At 40.5% G+C, this 21,850-nt stretch overlaps 1 protein-coding gene across 1 annotated transcript in view; it reads right to left on the bottom strand.

Annotated features, from left to right (window-relative positions):
- The window catches only part of STK32A (serine/threonine kinase 32A), a 118,258-nt gene that overhangs the window by 36,862 nt on the left and 59,546 nt on the right, over positions 1 to 21,850 (bottom strand). The window contains exon 5 of the mRNA XM_029217961.1: positions 15,563 to 15,736. Within this exon, the coding sequence (XP_029073794.1) occupies positions 15,563 to 15,736 (174 nt within the window). The remainder of the gene's footprint in view (positions 1 to 15,562; positions 15,737 to 21,850) is intronic.

Here is a 21,850-nt window from a genome sequence, read left to right as displayed (position 1 = left end):
CTAATATCGTATTTGTCGTGCATATAATATATTAATTATAGTGTTACATGAAGGCTATTGGTCACATAAACAGACCCATGCTAAGAAAAGAGAGGTTTGGGGGTGTGAGAGTGTGATGGGAAATTGTAAGCAAAAACATGTAATTTCGAACAGGAAACAGAAGTGAAAAGATGCCAGGACTGGATTAGTAAGGGCCAGGTATCATCCTCCAACTTTCTTACCACATGGATGCCACTTCTTTTTTTTTTTAATTGAGACATAAGTGACTATTATATCAGTTTCAGGTGTGCAATATAATAATTCAACATTTGTGTATATTCTGAAATGATCACCACACTACGTCTAGTTAGCGTCCATCACCACACATAGTTATGAATTTATTTTTCTTGTGATGAGAACTTTTAAGATCTACACTCTTAGCTACTTTCTGGCTACTTCTTTTTGTTGTTACTCAATCCCAGCCTTTCCCACAGTTTGTTCAAGGTAGTATTAGTTACAGAAGCCATTACAAGGAAGTGAAGTAAAGAGACTGAAGGCTTTCAGGCTGTGTTGGTAAAGGACCTCCATGTCCAAGGGAAAAGATTGATTAGAAATGCCTGCCATTGCCATAGGAAGAGGTGTTGGGGCTAGTCCATAAGAATGTTTTCAAACTGCTGTGCTTCCCATGAGTCAAGAGAGTGGTTATAGCTATTATTTATTGTCCATGCTGTGGCAGGCACATGGCAGGCACTTGAGAGACAGCATCTCTTATTCTTCATAATAGCTCCATAACTTAGATATTACACCCATTCTTTTTTTTTTTTTTTTTTTGCGGTATGCGGGCCTCTCTCTGTTGTGGCCTCTCCCGTCGCGGAGCACAGGCTCCGGACACGTAGGCTCAGCGGCCATGGCTCACGGGCCCAGCCGCTCCGCAGCACGTGGGATCCTCCCGGACCGGGGCACGAACCCATGTCCCCTGCATCGGCAGGCGGACTCTCAACCACTGCGCCACCAGGGAAGCCCTACACCCATTCTTGCAAATGAAGAAGGGGGAGCTCAGAGATGGTTCAAGATTTTAAGTAACAGAACTGGGATTACGACCCAAAACTGCAAGGTGCAATCTTAGTTTATATCTCAAACGTTCATATCTTACTTCCTCTCAGGAGAGAGAATGTCCTAACATACCCAGGGGTCTGGGGTGTGGTTGAAATTGGTCTGCAGCAAGTTTAATGTTTTTCACAATTTCTGTGGTATATTTGAAAATCATATAGACTTTGCACCCTACTCTATAATATATCCATATCTCTTTTAATATAAAGGTAAAATTCCACCTTTCTTACTCTGGATAAATCTGTTGTTCTAGGAAGGTGAATCCCCAGCAGTACAATAGTACAGACATTCTAGTTTGAGAAGTATGGCCATGTACCACCATCCCAGAAACTTGAGATTTTTAACCATTTTGTAGTCTCTGGAGGCAGAATGTTTATATACCAGTATATGGACTAAACGTGTGCCTTGTATATGCTATACTGTGTTGTACTGTGTGGTGTGTGTGCGTGTGTGTAGAATACAGTTAGTAATCACAAATGTTTCTATCCCTTCCCAGGCATTACTAGGTTTATTTGGGAAGCAGTAGAACCTAGATGTTAAGAGTGGGGCTCTGGAGTTAGATGACCCAGTTTCAAATCTCAGTTGAGAACTTGCTAGTTCTGGGACCTTGGGCAAGTTAGAACCTTGTATAATGTACGTTGTGATTGCCCTCCTAACATGCATTCTTTATTCTCTTAATCATTTCAGTTCTCATTTGGGTATTTAACCTCTCTGCCACACACACACACACACACACACATACACATATACACACACACGCTGTAGTCCCTTTGTTTGGGGGAGTCTATCCCACGCTTGACTTTAGGAGACGGTTCTGTGACTAAGGCCTAATCTAGTGAGAGTTATGCCACTCCACAGTCCTGGTTATTGGTTCTGGGATGGGCTGTAACGCTTATTTTTAAGCCGTTAAGTAGGAAGAAGAGTTAAGCTATGGGCTTCTGAGGAAGAAGTTTCCTTGCTGTCCTGGGGAAAGCTTTTAGAAGGTGTGTGATTCATTGGATTTAAAGGAGTTAGCATAGAGTCCTAGGCTGAGGTGCTGGATCAAGATAGCCTACAAGTCTGGTATACATCTGGACTTGTAAGTATCATAGAATAATAAATCCCCTTTATTTAGTCCCACGTCAGTTAGTTTTCTATTGAGACTAGAAACATGTTTGGTAATATGTTTCTGAGACTCGGCCCCGTGAATCTATAAATCAAGGACAGCAATTGTATCTGCTTTATAGAGCTGTTGTGAGGATTTAGTGAGATGGCTCGTGTAAAACTTCTAGTTTCGTATCTGGCACATAGTAGTTGTTCAGCTGACTTTCAGAAAACATTGAACAAGTAATTAGGAAGTGTCAGTGTAGGAAGGGCTAGATGGCAAGAAACTGGTGTTAAACTGAGAACGATAAATGATGAATAGTTGTTTTCAACTATCATGGAGCCATTGTGATATACTCATGATGACAGATCTCATTTAATGCAACAAGTGAGATAAGGATAAGCCCTTTGAATACTTTATTCCCTATTATCCTCTAACAACCTTATGAAGTAGGTATAATTATTACCCTTATTTCATAGATGGGACCACTGAGGCACACAGAGGGCTAATTCCAGGAACTACTGCATTGTCATCCACTATTATGAGAAGAGTCAGGATTCCAGTTCATGCTTACCTGACACCAGGAGTGATATTCAAAATACTTAACAAGGAACAAACACTAATCACAACAGGGCACCGACCATAAGGAATCCTGGAGGCTAGAGATAAATTACCAGTAAGATTATGAGTGGGTGACGACTCATAGAAGCCCTGTCTGACTTGACACCTTACTTAGTTCAGCTCCAATGGGCAGCAGGGGAACCACGAGGCTCATTGTGAGTCCATAGAAGGAAGAACTTTCTAAAAATTCAGCATGTCTAAAAATGAAATCATGTACCTTACGTGGTAATGAGTATCTCACCTCTGAAGTGTTTAAAAGCTAGGAAGACAATTCCTTGTTGGAGAGGTTGTGGAAGAAATTCTGCCTTTGGATGCAGGTAGGACTTGATCTCTACAATAACCTTCACTCTAACATCCCAAGGTTCTGTAATAGCCCATAGTTGTTTTCCAACTGGCAGGAAAATAGTATGGTTTCCCTTTATTAGCCATCCCTGATTTTCTGAGCAATGTAATAAAGGCTTGTCATATTTTTCCTGCTTTAATATATATGACATTATTAAATCTACTTTACAAATTAGAGAAATAGATCTCAGGGCTTATTAATTTTCCTAAAGTCATACAGCTAATAAGTGGACGAAGCCCCAAACTGAGCCCTGATCTGACTAGTCCAAAGCCCCTTACCCTGTCTACTATGTCATACTCTGCTTTCAAACGAGAATATTGTGTTTTCTTAATGGTTGTATTATAAGATAAATGTGTAATTTTGGTGATGATGTATTCTAGAGTATGAGAGGAACAGTATGTTTTCCCCATAGTTTAGTGCAAGGAAAGTAATGGAAGCAAATGGATATTAATCAATAGCTATAAATTTATTGAACACTTTCTATGTAGGTGTTGTGCATACGTTAGAATTTATCTCCACCAGAGCCCTGTAAATTATGTATAGGTTTCTTCATTTTGCTGATATAGCAAATGAGGGTCAGAGATGCTAAGTAACTTGCCCACGGTTGCCTCTCTTGTAAGTGGAAGAGCCATCATATAATTCTAACGCCATCAGTCACTGCTTATGATGGACACCTTGCAAATAGCCTTGCTATGGGCATATGAATATCATGGTGGACAACTACATGACTTGAGCATATAAAATATCTTCATATTATTCTGTTTACAAAGGATATGACTATATGTATGTATTTGTATATTCCTATACATATAGTGATAATTCTATAAAAGAGTATCAGTATATATTTAATGCTCAACCAAATAAGGCTAGAAATAAACCACATTAGATTACCACTGGGTTTTTATTTTTTGCAATACTTTTCTATATTCCCCCACAAATTTCTAAAATAAACATGCCATCTTTATCGATTTGAACCAAAGTATTACATAAAAATCTTATTATAAGATATTACATAATATCTTCTCATTACTTTTATCAATGAAGACACTATTTTTTTTTCTTTTAAGTACCAGCCTAATAGCTAGAACACATGATTTCTTAGCCTTCTCTCTGATTTGCCTTGTGACCTTGGGCATATCACTTGCTTCTCTGGGCCACAGTTTTAGCATCTGTACCGGGGTTGACAAACTATGGCCCATGGGCCAAATGTAGCACATCATCTGTTTTTGTATGGCTATGAGCTAAGAAGGGATCCTACATTTCTAAATAGTTGAAAAATAAAAAAGAATACTATCTTATGACACATAAAAAATCATGTGAAATTCAGATTTCAGTGTCTGTAATAAGGTTTTATTGCAACACAATCATGTTCATTTGCTTACATATTACCTGGACGCCTTCACTCTACAATGGCAAAGTCGATGAGTTGTGACAGACCCTATAGCCTACAAAGTCTAAAACATTTGCTATCTAGCCTTTTACAGATAAAGTATGCCAATCCCTTACCTACAGAGGGAGCAAGTTGAACTAATAATCTCCAGGCTCTTTTTTGCCCTAGTATCTAGAATAGCTCGTGGATCCCATTCTCTATGATTTCCATCCTTATTTTCCTACCACCCACTGTGAATGTTCTATCCTTATCTCCAAGCTGATCACAAATTCAAATATGTCCCCTTTCCTGACTGGCTCTGTATTTTCATTAAAGCACAAATAAGAAATAAGTTTGAACGAGAGCCTCTGTGAGAGCATGTGGTAAGACAACCTGATTTCGGCTCACCTCTCCCGTGGCTTCTTGAACCACGCTCCCCCTTTCTCACATGTTCCAACCACAGAGGCCTCTGTTCTGCTCCAGGACACCTAACAAACTTCCACCTTAGAGCTGCTTGTCCTGCAAGGCTTGGCTCAAATGCCACCTACCGGCGAGGCTTCTTCGAGAGCAATGACCCTCACCCCCAACTCTGTACTCTTTTTCTTAGATCCTTGTTTATTTCCCATAAAGCACTCAACAGACTCTGTAACTAACATGATTATTTATGTATTTGTTCATTGTTTATGTTTCTGTATTATATTCATTGTCCATCTCCTCAACCAAACTGTAAGCTTTAAAGGGACAGAAACCATGTTTTTATTCTTCAAAAACTCTTCATACTAAGTGAAGTAAGTCAGACAGAGAAAGTCAAATATCATATGGTATTGCTTATACGTGGAATGTAAAAAAATGTTACAAATGAACTTATTTACAAAACAGCAATAGAGTCACAGGTGTAGAAAACAAACTTATGATTACCAAAGTGGAGGGGGGAAGGGACAAATTAGGAGTTTAGGATTAACATATACACACTACTATATATAAAATAGATAACCAAGAAGGACCTACTGTATAGCACAGGGAACTATACTCAGTATTTTGTAATAACCTACAATGGAAAAGAATAGATTTATATATATATATATATATATATACACACACACATATACACATATATGTATATATATAAACTGAATCACTTTGATATATACCTGAAATTAACACAACATTGTAAATCAACTGTACTTCAATAAAAAATTTAAAAAATATACATGTGAATAAGCAAAGTTGTTAATGAGTCAAGAAAAACCTCCATTCAAGAGCTGTGTGCCCGGCACATAAATAAGTCATCAATACTACCTGTTAAATGACTAAACCTGAAAGAATGAAGCTTCAGCTTTGTACTAAAATGTAGGCTAGGCAAAGTAAAATTTAATTTGGACTAAGTTACAGGTTGCATATTAACGAAACTCTTGACCTTATAGAAACTATTAAAAGCTCAGCGCCAGGCGAGTTACATGTTAACCTGTAAACGAGCAGCTCTTTGCCTTGTTCACGTGGGTTTTCACAAATGGGTGCCCTCGCGTGAGAAGCACAGTTTCAAAGCTCCTTTCGGAACTGCCTGACGCACAAAGCAGGCAGAGCCTCCTGTTTTCACAATGTGTAATTCATGCTCATTCATTATTCGGTAGCTTGGGAGCAGGTGCTGAACAGAACGTACCAACCTAATACCCTCATTACTGCACTGCCGTTTTGTTTTTGAGGCTCAAGTGGCCCTTCTGCCATGGGAGTTAGGAAGAGAAAACATTCGCAAGGGCTGGTGAGCTTCTGAAGAGAAGATTTACCAAAACAACAAGCAAGGGCATTTTCTCAACCACTCCACAGAAAATGGCAGTCGGAAGCCAAAATCTATTATCCCACTGCAATAAACAGAAAATATTAACAATACACTGGGAGGGGGCTTCCCTGGTGGCGCAGTGGTTGAGAGTCCGCCTGCCGATGCAGGGGACACAGGTTCGTGCCCCGGTCCAGGAAGATCCCACATGCCGCGGAGCGGCTGGGCCCGTGAGCCATGGCCGCTGGGCCTGCGCGGCCGGAGCCTGTGCTCCGCAACGGGAGAGGCCGCAGCAGTGAGAGCCCCACGTACCGCAAAAAAAAAAAGAAAAAAAAAAAAGTACACTGGGAGGAAGAAAGGCAGCATCACTTGGAGCATGGACAATACAAGTAATCAGATCATCTATAAGTATTTTTAGACTTTTAATTTCATCATCCTGGACATGCTGCTTTGGTAAATTGGAAAAGATTTCACTTCCCTTAGAGATATGTAAGCACAAAACAAAACTCCTTGGACTAGAGAAACGTTATGAAAAAGCCAGAGATATCTGAAATATCTCACCAAATCTGAAATATGAAAGTAAGCAGAGACAGTGTCTGGGCAACATAAAATAGCTTACCATCTACTAAAGCTAATGGATTTGACTTAGTGAACTCTCTCTCGGGTTACTGTAATTTTATAAACAATTCTAACAAGTTTTGTTCTGGTCTTCCATCCCATAATATATTTGAAGTAGCATATCAGGAGTGAAGTAGAAGCTGCTCTGAGTAGTACGTGCTAGAGAAGCAAAGATTGAAATTTCAGCACCTAAAAAAACTATGAAAACTTACTGTATTCATTTGCCAGGGCTGCTGTAACAAAGTACCTCAAACTAGGTGGCTTAAAAAAACAGAAATATACTGTTTCATGGTTCTGGAGGCTAAAAGTCTAAAATCAAGGTGTCATCAAGGCCCTCCTCCTTCTGAAACCTGTAGGTGAGGGGTCTTCCTTGCTTCTTCCTAGCTTGTGTTGGTTTGCTGGCAAACTTTAGCCTTCCTCGGCTTATAGACACATCACTCCAATCCTTCGTCTTCACACAGAGTTCTCCCTGTGTCTCTTCACATCATCTTCCTTCTGTTTATATCTATCTCTATGTCCACATTCCCTCTTTTGGTAAGAATCCCCGTTATATTGGGTTAGGACCCACCCTCATAAACTCATTTTTACTTGATGACCTCTGTCAAGACCTTATTTCCTAATAAGGTCACATTCTGAGTTACTGGGGATTAGGACTTCCACATACCTTTTGGGCGGGGAGGGGGCGCGGGGGGCACAAAATTTAACCCGTAACACATACCAACTAAAAATGTGTATCTAAACTAATGTTTGTTGCTGTTGGGTAAATAGCACTAAATAGCTCATCTGATCTTGAAGAAGTCTATTATGTTCATAAGAATGAAACTAGAAGAGCCTAGATTAAGAGTAGGATCTTTGAATCAGTTCATCCTACTTTTGAATGTGGCCTTAGTATACCAACTGTATGGTACTGGGCGAGTCACTTAACCCTGTCACAGTATTGCTGACTATCGGCCTAGGCAGTGTGTGCAAAACGCTTGTTAGCACAGGGCCTAGTTCTTGGTATCCGCACAATGAATGACAGCTCTTCTTAAGCCATTAAGAAAATGAGATAGGTATTTGTAGTATAATTTAAATGGTGAGCAGAGGGGAGTAAACACCTCCAGGAGTTAGAAAAGCATCTCTCCAGATGACTCATTTCCACAGGCTGCAGAAACCTGGGGTGTCACTGTGTTGACAAGTTCATTCATCAGAAGCTCATCGGTCACTCAATGATCATTGACTCAGATGATTAGCTGCAGAAAGATCTTATTTTTTCCCTATGAATGATCATCCCAAGAAAATAAAATGTGTTTTCCAAGATGCTGCAGTGTGTATGAGTCAGACAAAAAGACGAAATCTCAGCCTCGAAGATCTCTGCCTGTAACAAACTCAAGACCTTCGTTAAAACAAAGAATTTTGGCTCACAACTGAATTGCAAAAAGGTCTTGATTATTAAATGTGTTAAATTCTGACTATCCCACCTCACTGTTACATGCCCTTTGACGGTTCATTTCGGTCATGGGGCATTGCTGGGGAGAAATAGGTGCGTGGTAGAGAGCAGAAAGTCAAAGAGGTTATACTTTGAAGAGCGTCATCCTATCGGGGCTGAGGGGAATCACCCTAGACTCTTAGGTATGAAAGAACCATTCCTGTTCATCTGGCCAAACCACCTCATTGCTTCCTTGAAAAGGATGTTCAGGATTATATTTACGGTCATAGAGGATATTGATGTCGGAGTCAGGCACAGGACAACTTGTTTAGAGGAAGTATGGTAGACAGACTTTATGGTGCCCCCCGTGTTCCCCACCTCCTCCTGTTCATGTCTTGTGTCATCCTCAGCCCTTGAGTGTGGGCTGATTGTATGATTTGCTTCTAACCGACATTATACAGCAAGGGTGATGGGAGGTCGCTCTTCTTTGTGAGTGATTGTGTTACATAATTTTATTCAATGATATATACCCTGTCTTGCTAGCAGACTCACTCTGGAGTCTTGGTCTCCTCACTGAGTTTGAGGAAACAAGCAGAGTCCTATAGTCATGAGGCAACGAATTCTGCCAACATCCCTACTGAACTTGGAAGTGGACCCTTGCCCAGTCCAGCCTCCAGAAGAGAACGCAGTTCTGGCCAACACCTTGATTACAGCGTTTCTGAGAACCCAGCTAAGATGTGTCCAGACTCCTGGCCCAAAGAAACTGTGAGGTGGGATAGGGAGGGTGGGAGGGAGGGAGACGCAAGAGGGAAGAGTTACGGGAACATATGTATATGTATAACTCATTCACTTTGTTATAAAGCAGAAACTAACACACCATTGTAAAGCAATTATACTCCAATAAAGATGTAAAAAAAAAAAAAAGAAACTGTGAGATAATCAATGTGTGTTATTTTAAGTCACTACATCTGTGGTGGTTTCCTTACACGGCATAACAACACAGCATGGAGGAAAGGCAGCATGGAGCCCCACACACTGTAGACACACAGTGGGAATAACTTAAAAAGATGCTGAAGACAACTTTATCCAAGCAACCTTTACCTTCCACGTCCACCCAAGGAGCACGTGTATATTCTGTCCTCATTCATTTGTTCAGTCACTGATGTATTTAGCAACCGCTCTGGATTAGACTAGAGATTAGATTAGAGATTAGAACAGGAGTGAGGAGTAGGGCCTCAGTTTAGGAGGGAGAGACCACTCCTTATAAGGAATATTGTGAGCCAGGGGCTACCAGTAAAAGTACGATCAAGACCACTGTGAAGATGCACTGAGTGTGAGTGACGTGTACGGGTGGCACATAACTGCTTATTTACTTTGTAGTAAATGCCACAGAATTTAAACACCTTTCTGGTACGAGTGTTGAATTGTTTACTTGACTCCCTTTCATGCTATATTATCAACTCTGGATGATGGGGAAGTTGTCCGTCTTTTCAGCATTGAAGGTCAGCACCGAGAACATTGTCTGGCAAACAGATACTCAAGAAACAGTTCTTGAATGAATATTTATGAAAGAAGCATATCCCTAAGTTTTTATCTTCACCATCAAAATGCTGATTTCCAGAAGAATGATATAAACACCTGGCAAAAAGCTACTTCAGTCCAAGAGGGGATGTGCGAAAACTAATTACTTTGTGTATTTTATGGAGGCTCCTAGATGGACTGGGTGTCAGTTAACGATTTCTATGATTATAGCAGAGAAGACAAAGACGATTAATAAAAATAGCATCCTCTTCTTTTTTTGACAATCATGAATTTTCTTTTATTCCTACTTCAGCGTATCTGTAATCAGTTGGAGATGGAGATGAACTTTTGCAGCTCACTCTGTTGCACTGCCATCATTGATACCTATGGCCTCATTAGATTTTTATCTTATTCCTGTAGGAATTTAGAAAGCAGTCAGTTATAACTTCATTAGAGTGAGATAATTCTTAGAAAGACGGAAAAACAAACATCCACTCAAATGGCTTTTTTTTTTTTTTTTTTTGCGGTACGCGGGCCTCTCAGTGTTGTGGCCTTTCCCGTTGCGGAGCACAGGCTCTGGACATGCAGGCTCAGCGGCCATGGCTCACGGGCCCAGCCGCTCCGCGGCATGTGGGATCTTCCCGGACCGGGGCACGAACCCGTGTCCCCCACATCGGCAGGCGGACTCTCAACCACTGCGCCACCAGGGAAGCCCTCAAGTGGTATTTTGACCCAAGATGACTTACTATTTAACTGTCCCAAACAATTCATCTCATTAGATTAAATCTGTAATTGAGTCTTTAACATCTGACAAGGGAAGGAATACAAATTTGTCATTAGACTGTAATAATTACTTTCTATCACTTTATTCACTGGAGAGACTGTGGCAATCAACAAATCAGAGTACTATCCCATAGGAAGGATTGTAATGAGTTTAATTTACCTTATTTTTAAAAATAAAAGCAAATAATCACTGTATCTATATCTTAAGATCTTGATTCACTGATGTAATGTAAGTAAAGCAGAATATTGAACAAGGAAATGGCCATAATTTGGAAACTAGAGCTGATTTTCAAGCTGTACTCATAGAAAAATGTTTGACTTCCCGCCCAATAAGAAATATGTCTAATTGCACAATTCGAAATTAATGATTACTGTGCAATCTGTCTATAGAGAAAACAGATTCTAAAAGTGAAAAAAAATTAGCTAAATATTCTACATATTTAGGAAACTACAAAAAGTCAAGTCTGTGGATTAAAAATAATCCACAAACAAAATAAAACAAAACCCCATTTATGTCTCATTTGCAATTTAGGCAGAAATAGCATTTATGGTATTTAAAAAAAATAACTAAGATGGCCATTGCTGGCAGGAAAAACAATGCAAACAAAAAAAACTAAAGACAGAGCCTATTCTGTGTTACCACAGGGAGGCAAACTAATACTTTCATTCAGAATACAGTTCCCCTTACACAGACTAAACTCTCCTTCCTGCTTTTAAGCCCTCTGAGCTCAGAAGAAACTTATTTTGTTACCCCAAAGCATCTTCCCTACTGAAGCGCTTCAGTCTTTCTCATCCAATTTACCTTCTAGTTTTAGGCTCTTCTGTTGTCTGTTGGCTCCATTTGTGTCATCTTCATTTGTGCAGCCAGACAGCGGGTACCTGAAGGCAGGTGGCCGTGCCCCACCCTGTGCCACACCCTCCTCAGGGCAACAACAGTGCTGAACATCAGTAGGTGTGGAGAGTGGCTAAGAGCTCTGCATATCCGTCAAGTGTAGGTGGCCTCACCTACACATTAGCCAAGTGATTTTCTGAACTGGAGTTTCATCAGCTGTAAAATGAGGACGGTCACACCATCAGCCTCTTGGAGTTGTGGGTGGACTGAGTGAAATAATTCACAAGTGCTTAAGCAGAGCACCTGGTACCCAGGAACCCCTCAGTCAGGGCAGCCTATGACCACTTCTGCTCCACACATATTCGCTGACCACCACAGGTAATTTGGAACCTTCTACCCTGTCCAGAGACAAATTTGAAATTAGGAAGTCACATTTTTTTTTTTTTTTTCGGTACGTGGGCAACTCGCTGTTGTGGCCTCTCTCGTTGCGGAGCACAGGCTCCGGACGCACAGGCTCAGCGGCCATGGCTCACGGGCCCAGCCGCTCTGCGGCACGTGGGATCCTCCCGGACCGGGGCAGGAACCTGTGTCCCCTGCATCGGCAGGCGGACTCTCAACCACTGCGCCACCAGGGAAGCCCTGGAAGTCACATATTTCACATCTGCACTTTCATGCAAATGATCTTTCCTTGCCTGGGAAATCTGTATTTTGTCCTTTTTTTTTAAATTCACATTTTAATACTTTGGAACTCAGGTTGTGTCTTAAATCCAATCCTCTAAGTAGCTGAAAGATGTTTTGTTATCTTAGATTCCATCAAATACAGCATGAATTCTTCAGATTCTTTTGAAGAAAGAGATTTAGAAAGAGAATTACAGTACTCAGAAGCCTCTATCTCTTCTTCTATGTTGCTCTTCACGCTTTTAACTCTGCCCCAGGAGCCCTGAAGCTGGCTTCAGAGTGCCGCCACTATTATCTTCTAAATGCCGTAGACAAAGGGACACTGCTTACTTCACCATGTACATGTCTTTTAAGCCATTTGATACCACTTCAAATGGAAATCACTTCACATTGATATCTACTAGTCTGAAGGCAGAAAGTCCTGGTTATTAGAGCTCCCTCACAATTAAAATGCCTATTTGGTCATGACTGTCTTGAAAAGCCCTAATGAGGCTGATATATGTTCTGATTTTTCCGAAACACTTAGGGGTTTTGCCTGTTGTCCCAGCATAATTATTAACACAACTCCTTTCATTCTCAGGAGTACCCTGGTTTGGATGATAAATTACATGATTGCCCAATGTGAAGACCAAGGTAGCTCTGAAATTTATGGCTTTAATGCCTTCTAGTTTAATTTCGTCTTTGTTATCTGTAAAGCTGGGCTTTTAGTCAATCTGTCATCCGTGTGGTTCGGGCAGTGTTCATTCCTTCAGATTTTTGTCACACACTGGTCACACAGTGAGAAGCACAACACGCATGGCCCCAACTCATGGAGTTTACAATTTAGCACAGCACACAGACATTGGGTAATTACATACCCAAAACATCACAACTCCTCAGGAGAGGTACAAAATGTTACGATTGACTATAAAATATAACGCATGGGGAGGCAAGGTAGGACATATGGGCAGTAGAAATACATCTGGATTTTTTTTTTAACATCTTTATTGGAGTATAATTGCTTTACAATGTTGTGTCAGTTTCTGCTGTATAACAAAGTGAATCAGCTATACGTATACATATATCCCCATATCCCCTCCCTCTTGCGCGTCTCCCTCCCACCCTCCCTATCCCACCCCTCTAGGTGGTCACAAAGCACCGAGCTGATCTCCTTGTGCTATGCGGCTGCTTCCCACTACCTAACTGTTTTACATTTGGTAGTGTATATATGTCCATGCCACTCTCTCATTTCGTCCCAGCTTACCCTTCCCCCTCCCCGTGTCCTCAAGTCCATTCTCTACATCTGCATCTTTATTCCTGTCCTAGGATGCTATCTCATTTTAACCCAGCATTCATAATGTCATGGTGTTTGCCTTCCATTCATCTGCCATGAGGAGGAGACATTTCAGTACAAAGAGGCCCTCTGAAGATGGGCACTAAGTAGTAATTGTGAGTGTGTAAAGGGCAAGGAGCAGAAACTTAGTCCTTGGTTTCTTATTCAAGTGGCAAAACTGTGATAGGAGCAAAAGAGAGTGAGGGAGACAAGGACAGAAAACAATGCTATTTGGTATGGTTATGTTCCTTGGGGGTGAAAATTGTATCAAGTTTTCTGTTTCGTTTTTCTCCTGTATTCTTCTTGGAACATGGTTCTAAGCACATGGCAAAAATGCTCAGAGCATCTTGACTTGTGATGACTGAGAAAATGAAGCTCAGAGAAAGAAGCCACAGAACTCAGATTCAAACAGAGAAGGGAGAAAGTTACAAGGTGGCCTCTGGTGATGTTGCCTTTTCATAGTCCCTGGCTTCTGCCTGAGATCTGCAATGTCAGCACCCCAAACAGACTGTGGGTTGGCAATTTGGGGGAGGATGAGTGAGCATGAAGACCCTGACAGGGACTCTATAGCCTACAAATATGAAAAGTTTCTCCTCGGAAAGAACTAGGCGGGAGGTAGCAGCAAGGCAGTGTGGGAGAAAGATCGCTTGTCAACAGGATTCCCAGTTATTGACAAAAACACCGGCTGTGTAAATTTACTTCCGAGATCATACATGATTAACTGGTCTGCTTTCTATTTATCCATTGCCTGAAGAGCACGTTTCCAATACAAATGGGCCCTTCCAAAGATAGAAAATTAAATAATAATTATGTAAGCGCCAAGGCCAAAAAGAAAAAAAAAAAAAAAAAAAGGATTGGTCCACAGTGCTTGCATGGAGAATCTATAAATTATGATGTTACTTCTTCAACCACAGGCCCTGTACTAGTCCTGATAAATTCTAGATAAATGTCAACTAGTGGTGGGCAAAAATTTTATCTAGACAAATTTTCAGTAAATGAGACATAATTAAACTTAAAAACTCAGCAGATTCTTCAAGGATTAGAGATGACAGTGGCAGAGTCACATGTTGGTTGTTCATTTAACAATGTATAATTAATTAATGTATATATTTCATATGTGTAATTAATGCAAGGTGGTATAGTAGACAGAGCTCTGACTTTAGGATGGGAGAGATATAGGTTCGAATCCCGGCAATGCCAATTGTCAGGGTCTCTCCTTGGCAAATCTTTGAGCCACACTTTTCTCATCTGTATAATGGGAATACTGTAATGAAATGTGGCGTCCTCTTTGAGTTTTGAGAATTTAACAGGATAATATGTGAAAGTCCCTAGCAGTACCTGGCATATAGAAAGCCAGGTAAGTAGTAGCTGCTTTGAAGGTGATTAGGTTCAAACTTCTTATAAGTAACCTAGATGATCTTTAATGCCTCCAAGTTACAAAATCTCATATTTAATACTGGTCTAACTATACCTGCTCAGCTCACTTATCACTTATTACAGAGATCAAGTGAGATATTATATAGGAAATTGCCATTAAAAACTACCAACTCCTATATAAATATAAAGCACTATCCTTTTCTCTCTGTTGTTGTCTGTTTGGGTTTATAGCTACTTGTGTTATTTGTTTGTCTTTAGCACAAATGCCCCAAGTGAAGGAGATACGTTGCTTTTGCTGACTTCTGTCTGCAGCATGCCCTCACAATAGGGTAGATGACAGGAAGATGTTAGGACTCAAATTTTCTCCCCAAAGTATTTTCTTCCTACCCATTCTATTTCTTTCCTTTCATGCACTTCCTCCATTTCTCTTTCGATTAATTCATTTATATTTCTTAAGTTCCTATATGTCACCTTTTCTTCTCTTTGTCTAGGCTTAGTTATAAGCAGCACCAACACTCACTAATTCTGGTCTTGTTGTTTACAAACTGTGACCTTGGGCAGACTAAGCTCAATGTGCTCAGTTTTTGTTATTTTTTAACCTGAAAAATGGGGACAATACACCCACCTCCAGGGATGTCGTAAGAATTAAGTAAGAATTAGATGTCACGTTCAACAAGGACCTGTTGAATGCTTCAGGTTGTGCATTCCCTCCTGTGCATTCAGACCAAGGCTGTCCCCTTGGACTTGACTCACCTGTGAATGATGCGCTGGCTCTGCAGGTAGTCCAGGGCCATGGCCAGCTCACAGATGAAGAGCTTCACAGTGTCTTCCTGGAAGCGGACATTCTGCTGCAGGTGATAACGCAGGTCCCCGCCCAGCAGGAGGTCCACCACCATGAACATGTCTTCCTCATCTTGGAAGGAGTACCTGGAGGGGAATTAGAAATGCAAGTGGGTTAAATACATTTACACACTAAAGAGGCCCAGAGGCAAAGGACACCTTACAGATCAGAGCAGAACTTTCCTAAGCTAAGGGTTCAGGCTTTGGGAGTACTGGTCTATTACTCACTCCAGGCCCTCAGTTTCCACATGTGTAAAATGGGAATGATAAGAAGATCTTCCACATTTGATCATAGTGAAGACTAAATATGATAAGTATAATATTTAATGTCATTCCTGGCATATAGTAAGAACCCATTAACTGGAGGTCTACAAAGCTATAAAGCCCAGGAAATAAAGAATACCCCATTTATTCACCTATTATTAACGATCATATCCTGAACACACTGTTGCAGGAGGTCCATAAAATATGAGTTACAAGCCCTCCTTGAAGCACCTCGTGCTTATTTTTCCACACTAACAACTTCATTGCCCAGCAACATTATAACAAATCATGAACCACATAAATGATAAGAAAAAGATATAAAAAGGGCAATAAAGAAGTGAGTGCACAGTACAGGGCAGTAATTCACTCAGTCTCTGGGATCAGGAGGGAAGGGAAATCTTCTCAGCAGAGGAGAAAACTGAGTTAAATTTTGAAGGATGGTGACAATAATAATAACTACAAAATAAAGCCAACATCTCTGGGGCAGACTCTAAAGGACTCCACAAATGTGGTGTCATTAACCCCACAATGCTGCTCTTATGCTCCCATTTTACAAATGAGGAAATCAAGGCCCGGTGAAGCTTAAGTAATTTGCACAAGGTAAAACACCCAATAAATGGTAGAGGTGAAGGGGTCTCCAGGTCCAGAAGGAAGATCTGAGAGAGGAAAACAGTAGGAATTAAGCACAGACATGGGAAAGAACACAGTGTGAGGGGGGAAAGGAAAATAGTTTGGGTTTGTTGGAACGACAGGTGTTACGGGGAAGCTTGAGCCTGGAGAGAAAGATAGAGGGCAGATCCCATGACACGAGTCTGTACACGTTGGAAAGATGGTGAAGAGGTTTAAGCAGGACGTATGATCAGACGGGGACTTCACACTCGAAGGAGCATGGGCTGGACGGACGGGAAGAGGGAAGGAGACACAGGCCAGCAGAATTGGCCTCTGCTGTCTGCAGTCTTCTGTAAAAATGCATTCCAACTGCTATGACTCGTTTTGTTTTCCTCAAAGCACAGATATGATTTCTAGTCACAAAAAGCTCTCTGTATCAGCACTATGTCAACATGTTTCTTTTGACATCATGTCACTGAGATCGTATTTTCAAGTTTTATTTGAATCACAGAATTAAGAGTCTGCAAAGCAGTGCCCAGGATGCAAACGAATTCCCAGTGACAAGTTCTTTGCTTAGGAAACAAACATAGAATATCAATGATGGGAGAACTGTACTGAGTACATTTTCTTCTTTAGAGTGATCGTTGTGCTAGAGGAGGAGAGGACTTGCAAACAAAAGAAAAAAGAGAAATTCAATGAAGCATTAATCTGAGGCAGTAACATTCTAATTAAGACTAGGTCCTCGGTGTTTACTTGTTCAGTAAATAAAATTCTGTTTACCACTGAGGACTGATTCACACAGAAGATGTCAGAAATTAAGCCCTTAGGGGGAATTTAGACAGAAACACGGGAAGGGCTTGTAAAAATGTGGGCAGCGCATCCCTGGTATTGTCTTTTAGGAAGTGTTATTGTTCACCTCCTTGCAAGGACTGGCTGGGCATCTCTGCCATAGGTTTAATGGGCACCAGGATAGGTTCCTGAACCTGGGCTATTTGGTTCAGGATCCTCCCAGCTGCACCACTGCACGTTATATCCATTGTGTTTTACAGGTCTTTCAGGAGGTAATAATGTGCTAGTTATACGTAACCCTGCCCGGGATCTATTGCACTTAGGCTGCCCTTAGCTAATATAACAAACGATGATGGCTCATGGGATGTGAGCAGTGTCTTCTTGGGATAGCTGGCAAATGAGGTGGCTGAGAACTGGGTACCAAAAGAAGGGAGAAGAGAATGCTAGCCATGAACGTAACTCGCTGCCAATGGATACAACCCAGGCAGACTGGGTTCGCATAGAGAGCAGTGATTGGCTGCATTCAGCTCCCCACTGGAGGCAGGCGGAGGTCCCAAACCCGGTGACAGAGAAGAGGACTCCTCTCCCATTACTCTATTTAACTCGAAGTGGGGGACAAGGGTATTATTAAATTCACCCTAAGTGAACGAACATTTTTATTGCGACTTGGGCTCAGCGATTTTTATTCAAAGAACAAAGTGATAAAGGTGCCAGTTGTGTCAAGTTAACGACAGTGTCCGGCCACGCGGGGGATTATTAGTCAGAGAAAAAGCAGCCCAGGCAAGAGGCAACATGCTTCCCTTGGCCAGTATGATTTTAAATTTATTTAATCATGGAGCCAGTTGGCTGTTAAAAATCCTTTTTCCCCTTCGGCACATCAGACCTGAAGCCATCTATCACAGATCCTAGACTCTCAGAGGGAGAGAAGATAAGATTTTAATTTTCAGGACGATATCCAGTAAAATATGTGGGCACAACACAGTTTGGTAATAACTAGGATATGAAGGTTCATATCATAACCTGATTTTTTAAACCTAAAAGTTAAAGAGCTTCCCTATACCTTGGCCATTTATCCCATTGACTCAAGGATGCATTTCCATTACTTTTTAAAAATGCTATATCATGGCTTATTTGTTAGTTGGCAGCTCCAAAATTAGTAAATCTGGTCCCACTGCATGTGAAATGCATTGTAAAGTCTGCTCAGTAAGAGCGGAGATAAGTAACAAAGGACCACCACCCTGCTCCACCCTACTCCATCATATTGCCATAGACTATACACAGCTCTCTCTGTGTAATGTTGAACCTCTCCAATTCATTCTACACACCATGGTTATGTTTTTACAATGTGAGTTTTATGTTATGCAGACCCATAAAACCCCTTCACCTCTTTCCATGGTCTGTAGGACCCTGTGTGGTCTGGCCCTGTTTACTTTTCCAGACTTATTTTGAAGATCTTTTCCTTCCATTACTCAACTAGCAGTTCATGCCCCCTCCAGCTTTAGAAGACTGTGATATGGTATGACCTTGCCTGCATGCATAATGCTGTCCACTACCTGGTTATTGTCTCTTCCTCTTTCAGTCTCAGCCCAAAGGACACCTCACAGAGACATTTCTAACACTCCATATCAAACCTTGTCTCCCTGTTATACATAGTGCCGTATTCTTGTTCCCTCAACTTATCATAATTTGAAAATATTTTCCTGCATGCTTTTGGATTAACAGCTTTCATTCCCACTCTGCCATCAGGAAGCATGCCTGTTTTTACTCATCCTTCATTCCTCGGTCCCTGTATGCTTCCTGAAATGTAGACTCTACAAACAGTTGTAGAAAAAGTAACAAATTCACGAATGAACTAAAAAAAGGAAAGAGAAAAGCAAGATTAAAACTCAGGTTTGGGGCTTCCCTGGTGGCGCAGTGGTTGAGAGTCCGCCTGCCGATGCAGGGGACACGGGTTCGTGCCCCGGTCCGGGAAGATCTCACATGCCGCAGAGCGGCTGGGCCTGTGAGCCATGGCCACTGAGCCTGCGCGTCTGGAGCCTGTGCCCCGCAACGGGAGAGGCCACAACAGTGAGAGGCCCGCGTACCGCAAAAAAAAAAACAAAAAACAAAACTCAGTTTGGGTGGGTCTGATAAACATTTGTTAGGTTCTATTTTTAGAAATTAGCATGGCTACCAAATCAGTCACTCACCTTCTTGAAGCTGTCTCATGCAGGCCACTTTGAAATAAATCTGAATTGGAGCACTGGAAGAGATCTAAAGTATTTTCCAATGGAGGGTTTTTCAAATTGTGGCTCATAACGCACTAATGGTTGTGAAATCAGTTTGGTTGGTCCTAACAAGCACTTTTTTGGAAGAAATAAAATAGACTGAATAAAATAAAATAAATGCTATTAACACATAAGGCCAAACATTGTTTTTGTGAATATAATGTGTGTCTCTGTGAGTATATCTACTGGGTTGTGATGAAAAATAGATTTCTTCTAGGTTCCAAATATATGGGTTGAAGATAAAAAAAGCTTGAAAACCATGACACTAGGGCAACCTGCTGCTTATTCCAGAACTATTGTATCAAATCCCATTCAGACTTTACCATTTCTGATGTCTGTCAGTTCTGATGTCTCCATCTAGCAAAGCATGGGAAATGCAGGACAAATATTATTAGATATTGCTTTTTTAAGCTCTCAGCTTTTGTAGAAAAAGACATTGGTTCATCAAAGATGGAATCCATTTAAAAACATATTTAAGGAAAATACAAATGGAAAATGCATAGGCTTTAGGCAGGCCTGGGTTTAAATATCACATGTGAATCTGGAGCAAGTCCCTTAAAGGAAACTGAAACTCTGAGAGGATATTTGTACATTGGAAATGATTTTAGGTACCATGTGGCAAAGAGCAAATTAGATATAATGTTTGTAAAGTAATTAGTGCAAAGCATGGCTCAGAGCATGGTGGTAAGGAACTTGGCCCTGGGGACAGACTGCTTGTGTTTAAATCCCAGCTCTGCCCTTTAACATCTTTAAAACTGGATGGAGCAAGTTATATAAGCCCTCAGCATGCCCATCTATAGTAGTATATACCTCATAGGGCTGTTGGGAAGATCAAGTGTAGTTAATACACATAAAGTGCTTAAAAGAGTACATGGAAGTACTTGGAAGATATAGCTATTATAATTACCTTTCTTCTTCCACCCATGAATGTAATATAACTCTGGTATTAAGCAGATTAACTTGTTTTATGCAATTGTTTCCTATTATTTTATATGAGGTAATTATATGAAGATACTGATTGATTTATAGTTGATTTACAATATTGTGTTAGTTTCAGGTGTACAGCAAAGTGATTCACTTATACATACATATGTATATCTATTTTTTTAATTCTTTTCCATTATAGTTTATTATAAGATATCGAATATAGATCCCTGTGCTGTATAGTAAATCCTTGTTGTTTATCTATTTTATATATGGTAGTTGTGCATCTGTTAATTCTGTACTCACAATTTATCCCCCCACCCCTTCCACTTTGGTGACCATAAGTTTGACTTCTATGTCTGTGAGTCTGTTTCTGTTTTGTAAATAAGTTCATTTGTGCTATTTTTTTAGATTCCACATATAAGTGATATTATATTTGTCTTTCTCTGACTTACTACATTTAGTATGATAATCTCTAGGTCCATTCATGTTGCTGCAAATGGCATTATTTCATTTGTTTTTATGACTGAGCAATATTTCATTGTATATGTATATATATACCACAACTTCTTTATCCATTCATCTGTTGATGGACACTTAGGTTGCTTCCATGTCTTGGCTATTGTAAATAGTGCCACTATGAACATTGGGGTGTATGTATCTTTTCAAATTAGAGCTTTTGTCTTTTCTGGATATATGCCCAGAAGTGGGATTGCTGGATCATATGGTAACTCTATTTTTAGTTTTTAAAAGAACCTCCATACTGTTTCCCATGGTGGTTGCACCAATTTACATTCCTACCAACAGTATGGGAGGGTTCCCTTTTATGAATATATTTATTGTCAGTGGCATAATCAACATGATTACCATTAACTGAGCTCTTACTATGTGTCAGATACCATGCTAGGTACTTTATGTATATTATTGCATTTGATTGTTACTATAAACCTGCGAGGTAAGTAATATTTTTTTTTAAAAATTTCATTTATTTTTTTATACAGCAGGTTCTTACTAGTTATCTATTTTACACACATCAGTGTATACATGTCAATCCCAATCTCCCAATTCATCACACCACCACCAACCCCACCCCCACTTTCCCCCCTTGGTATCCATGCGTTTGTTCTCTACATCTCTGTCTCTGTTTCTTCCCTGCAAACCAGTTCATCTGTACCATTTTTCTAGGTTCCACATATATGCGTTAATATATGATATTTGTTTTTCTCTTTCTGACTTACTTCACTCTGTATGACAATCTCTAGGTCCATCCACGTCTCTACAAATGACCCAATTTCTTTCCTTTTTATGGCTGAGTAGTATTCCACTGTGTATATACACCACATCTTCT

This window comes from Monodon monoceros, unplaced genomic scaffold (assembly GCF_005190385.1).
Source record: "Monodon monoceros isolate NGI ecotype Baffin Bay Population unplaced genomic scaffold, NGI_Narwhal_1 Super_Scaffold_12, whole genome shotgun sequence".
Lineage (NCBI taxonomy): Eukaryota > Metazoa > Chordata > Mammalia > Artiodactyla > Monodontidae > Monodon > Monodon monoceros.
Note: the sequence above shows the minus strand (reverse complement) of the source record. Positions and strands in the feature narration are given on the sequence as shown.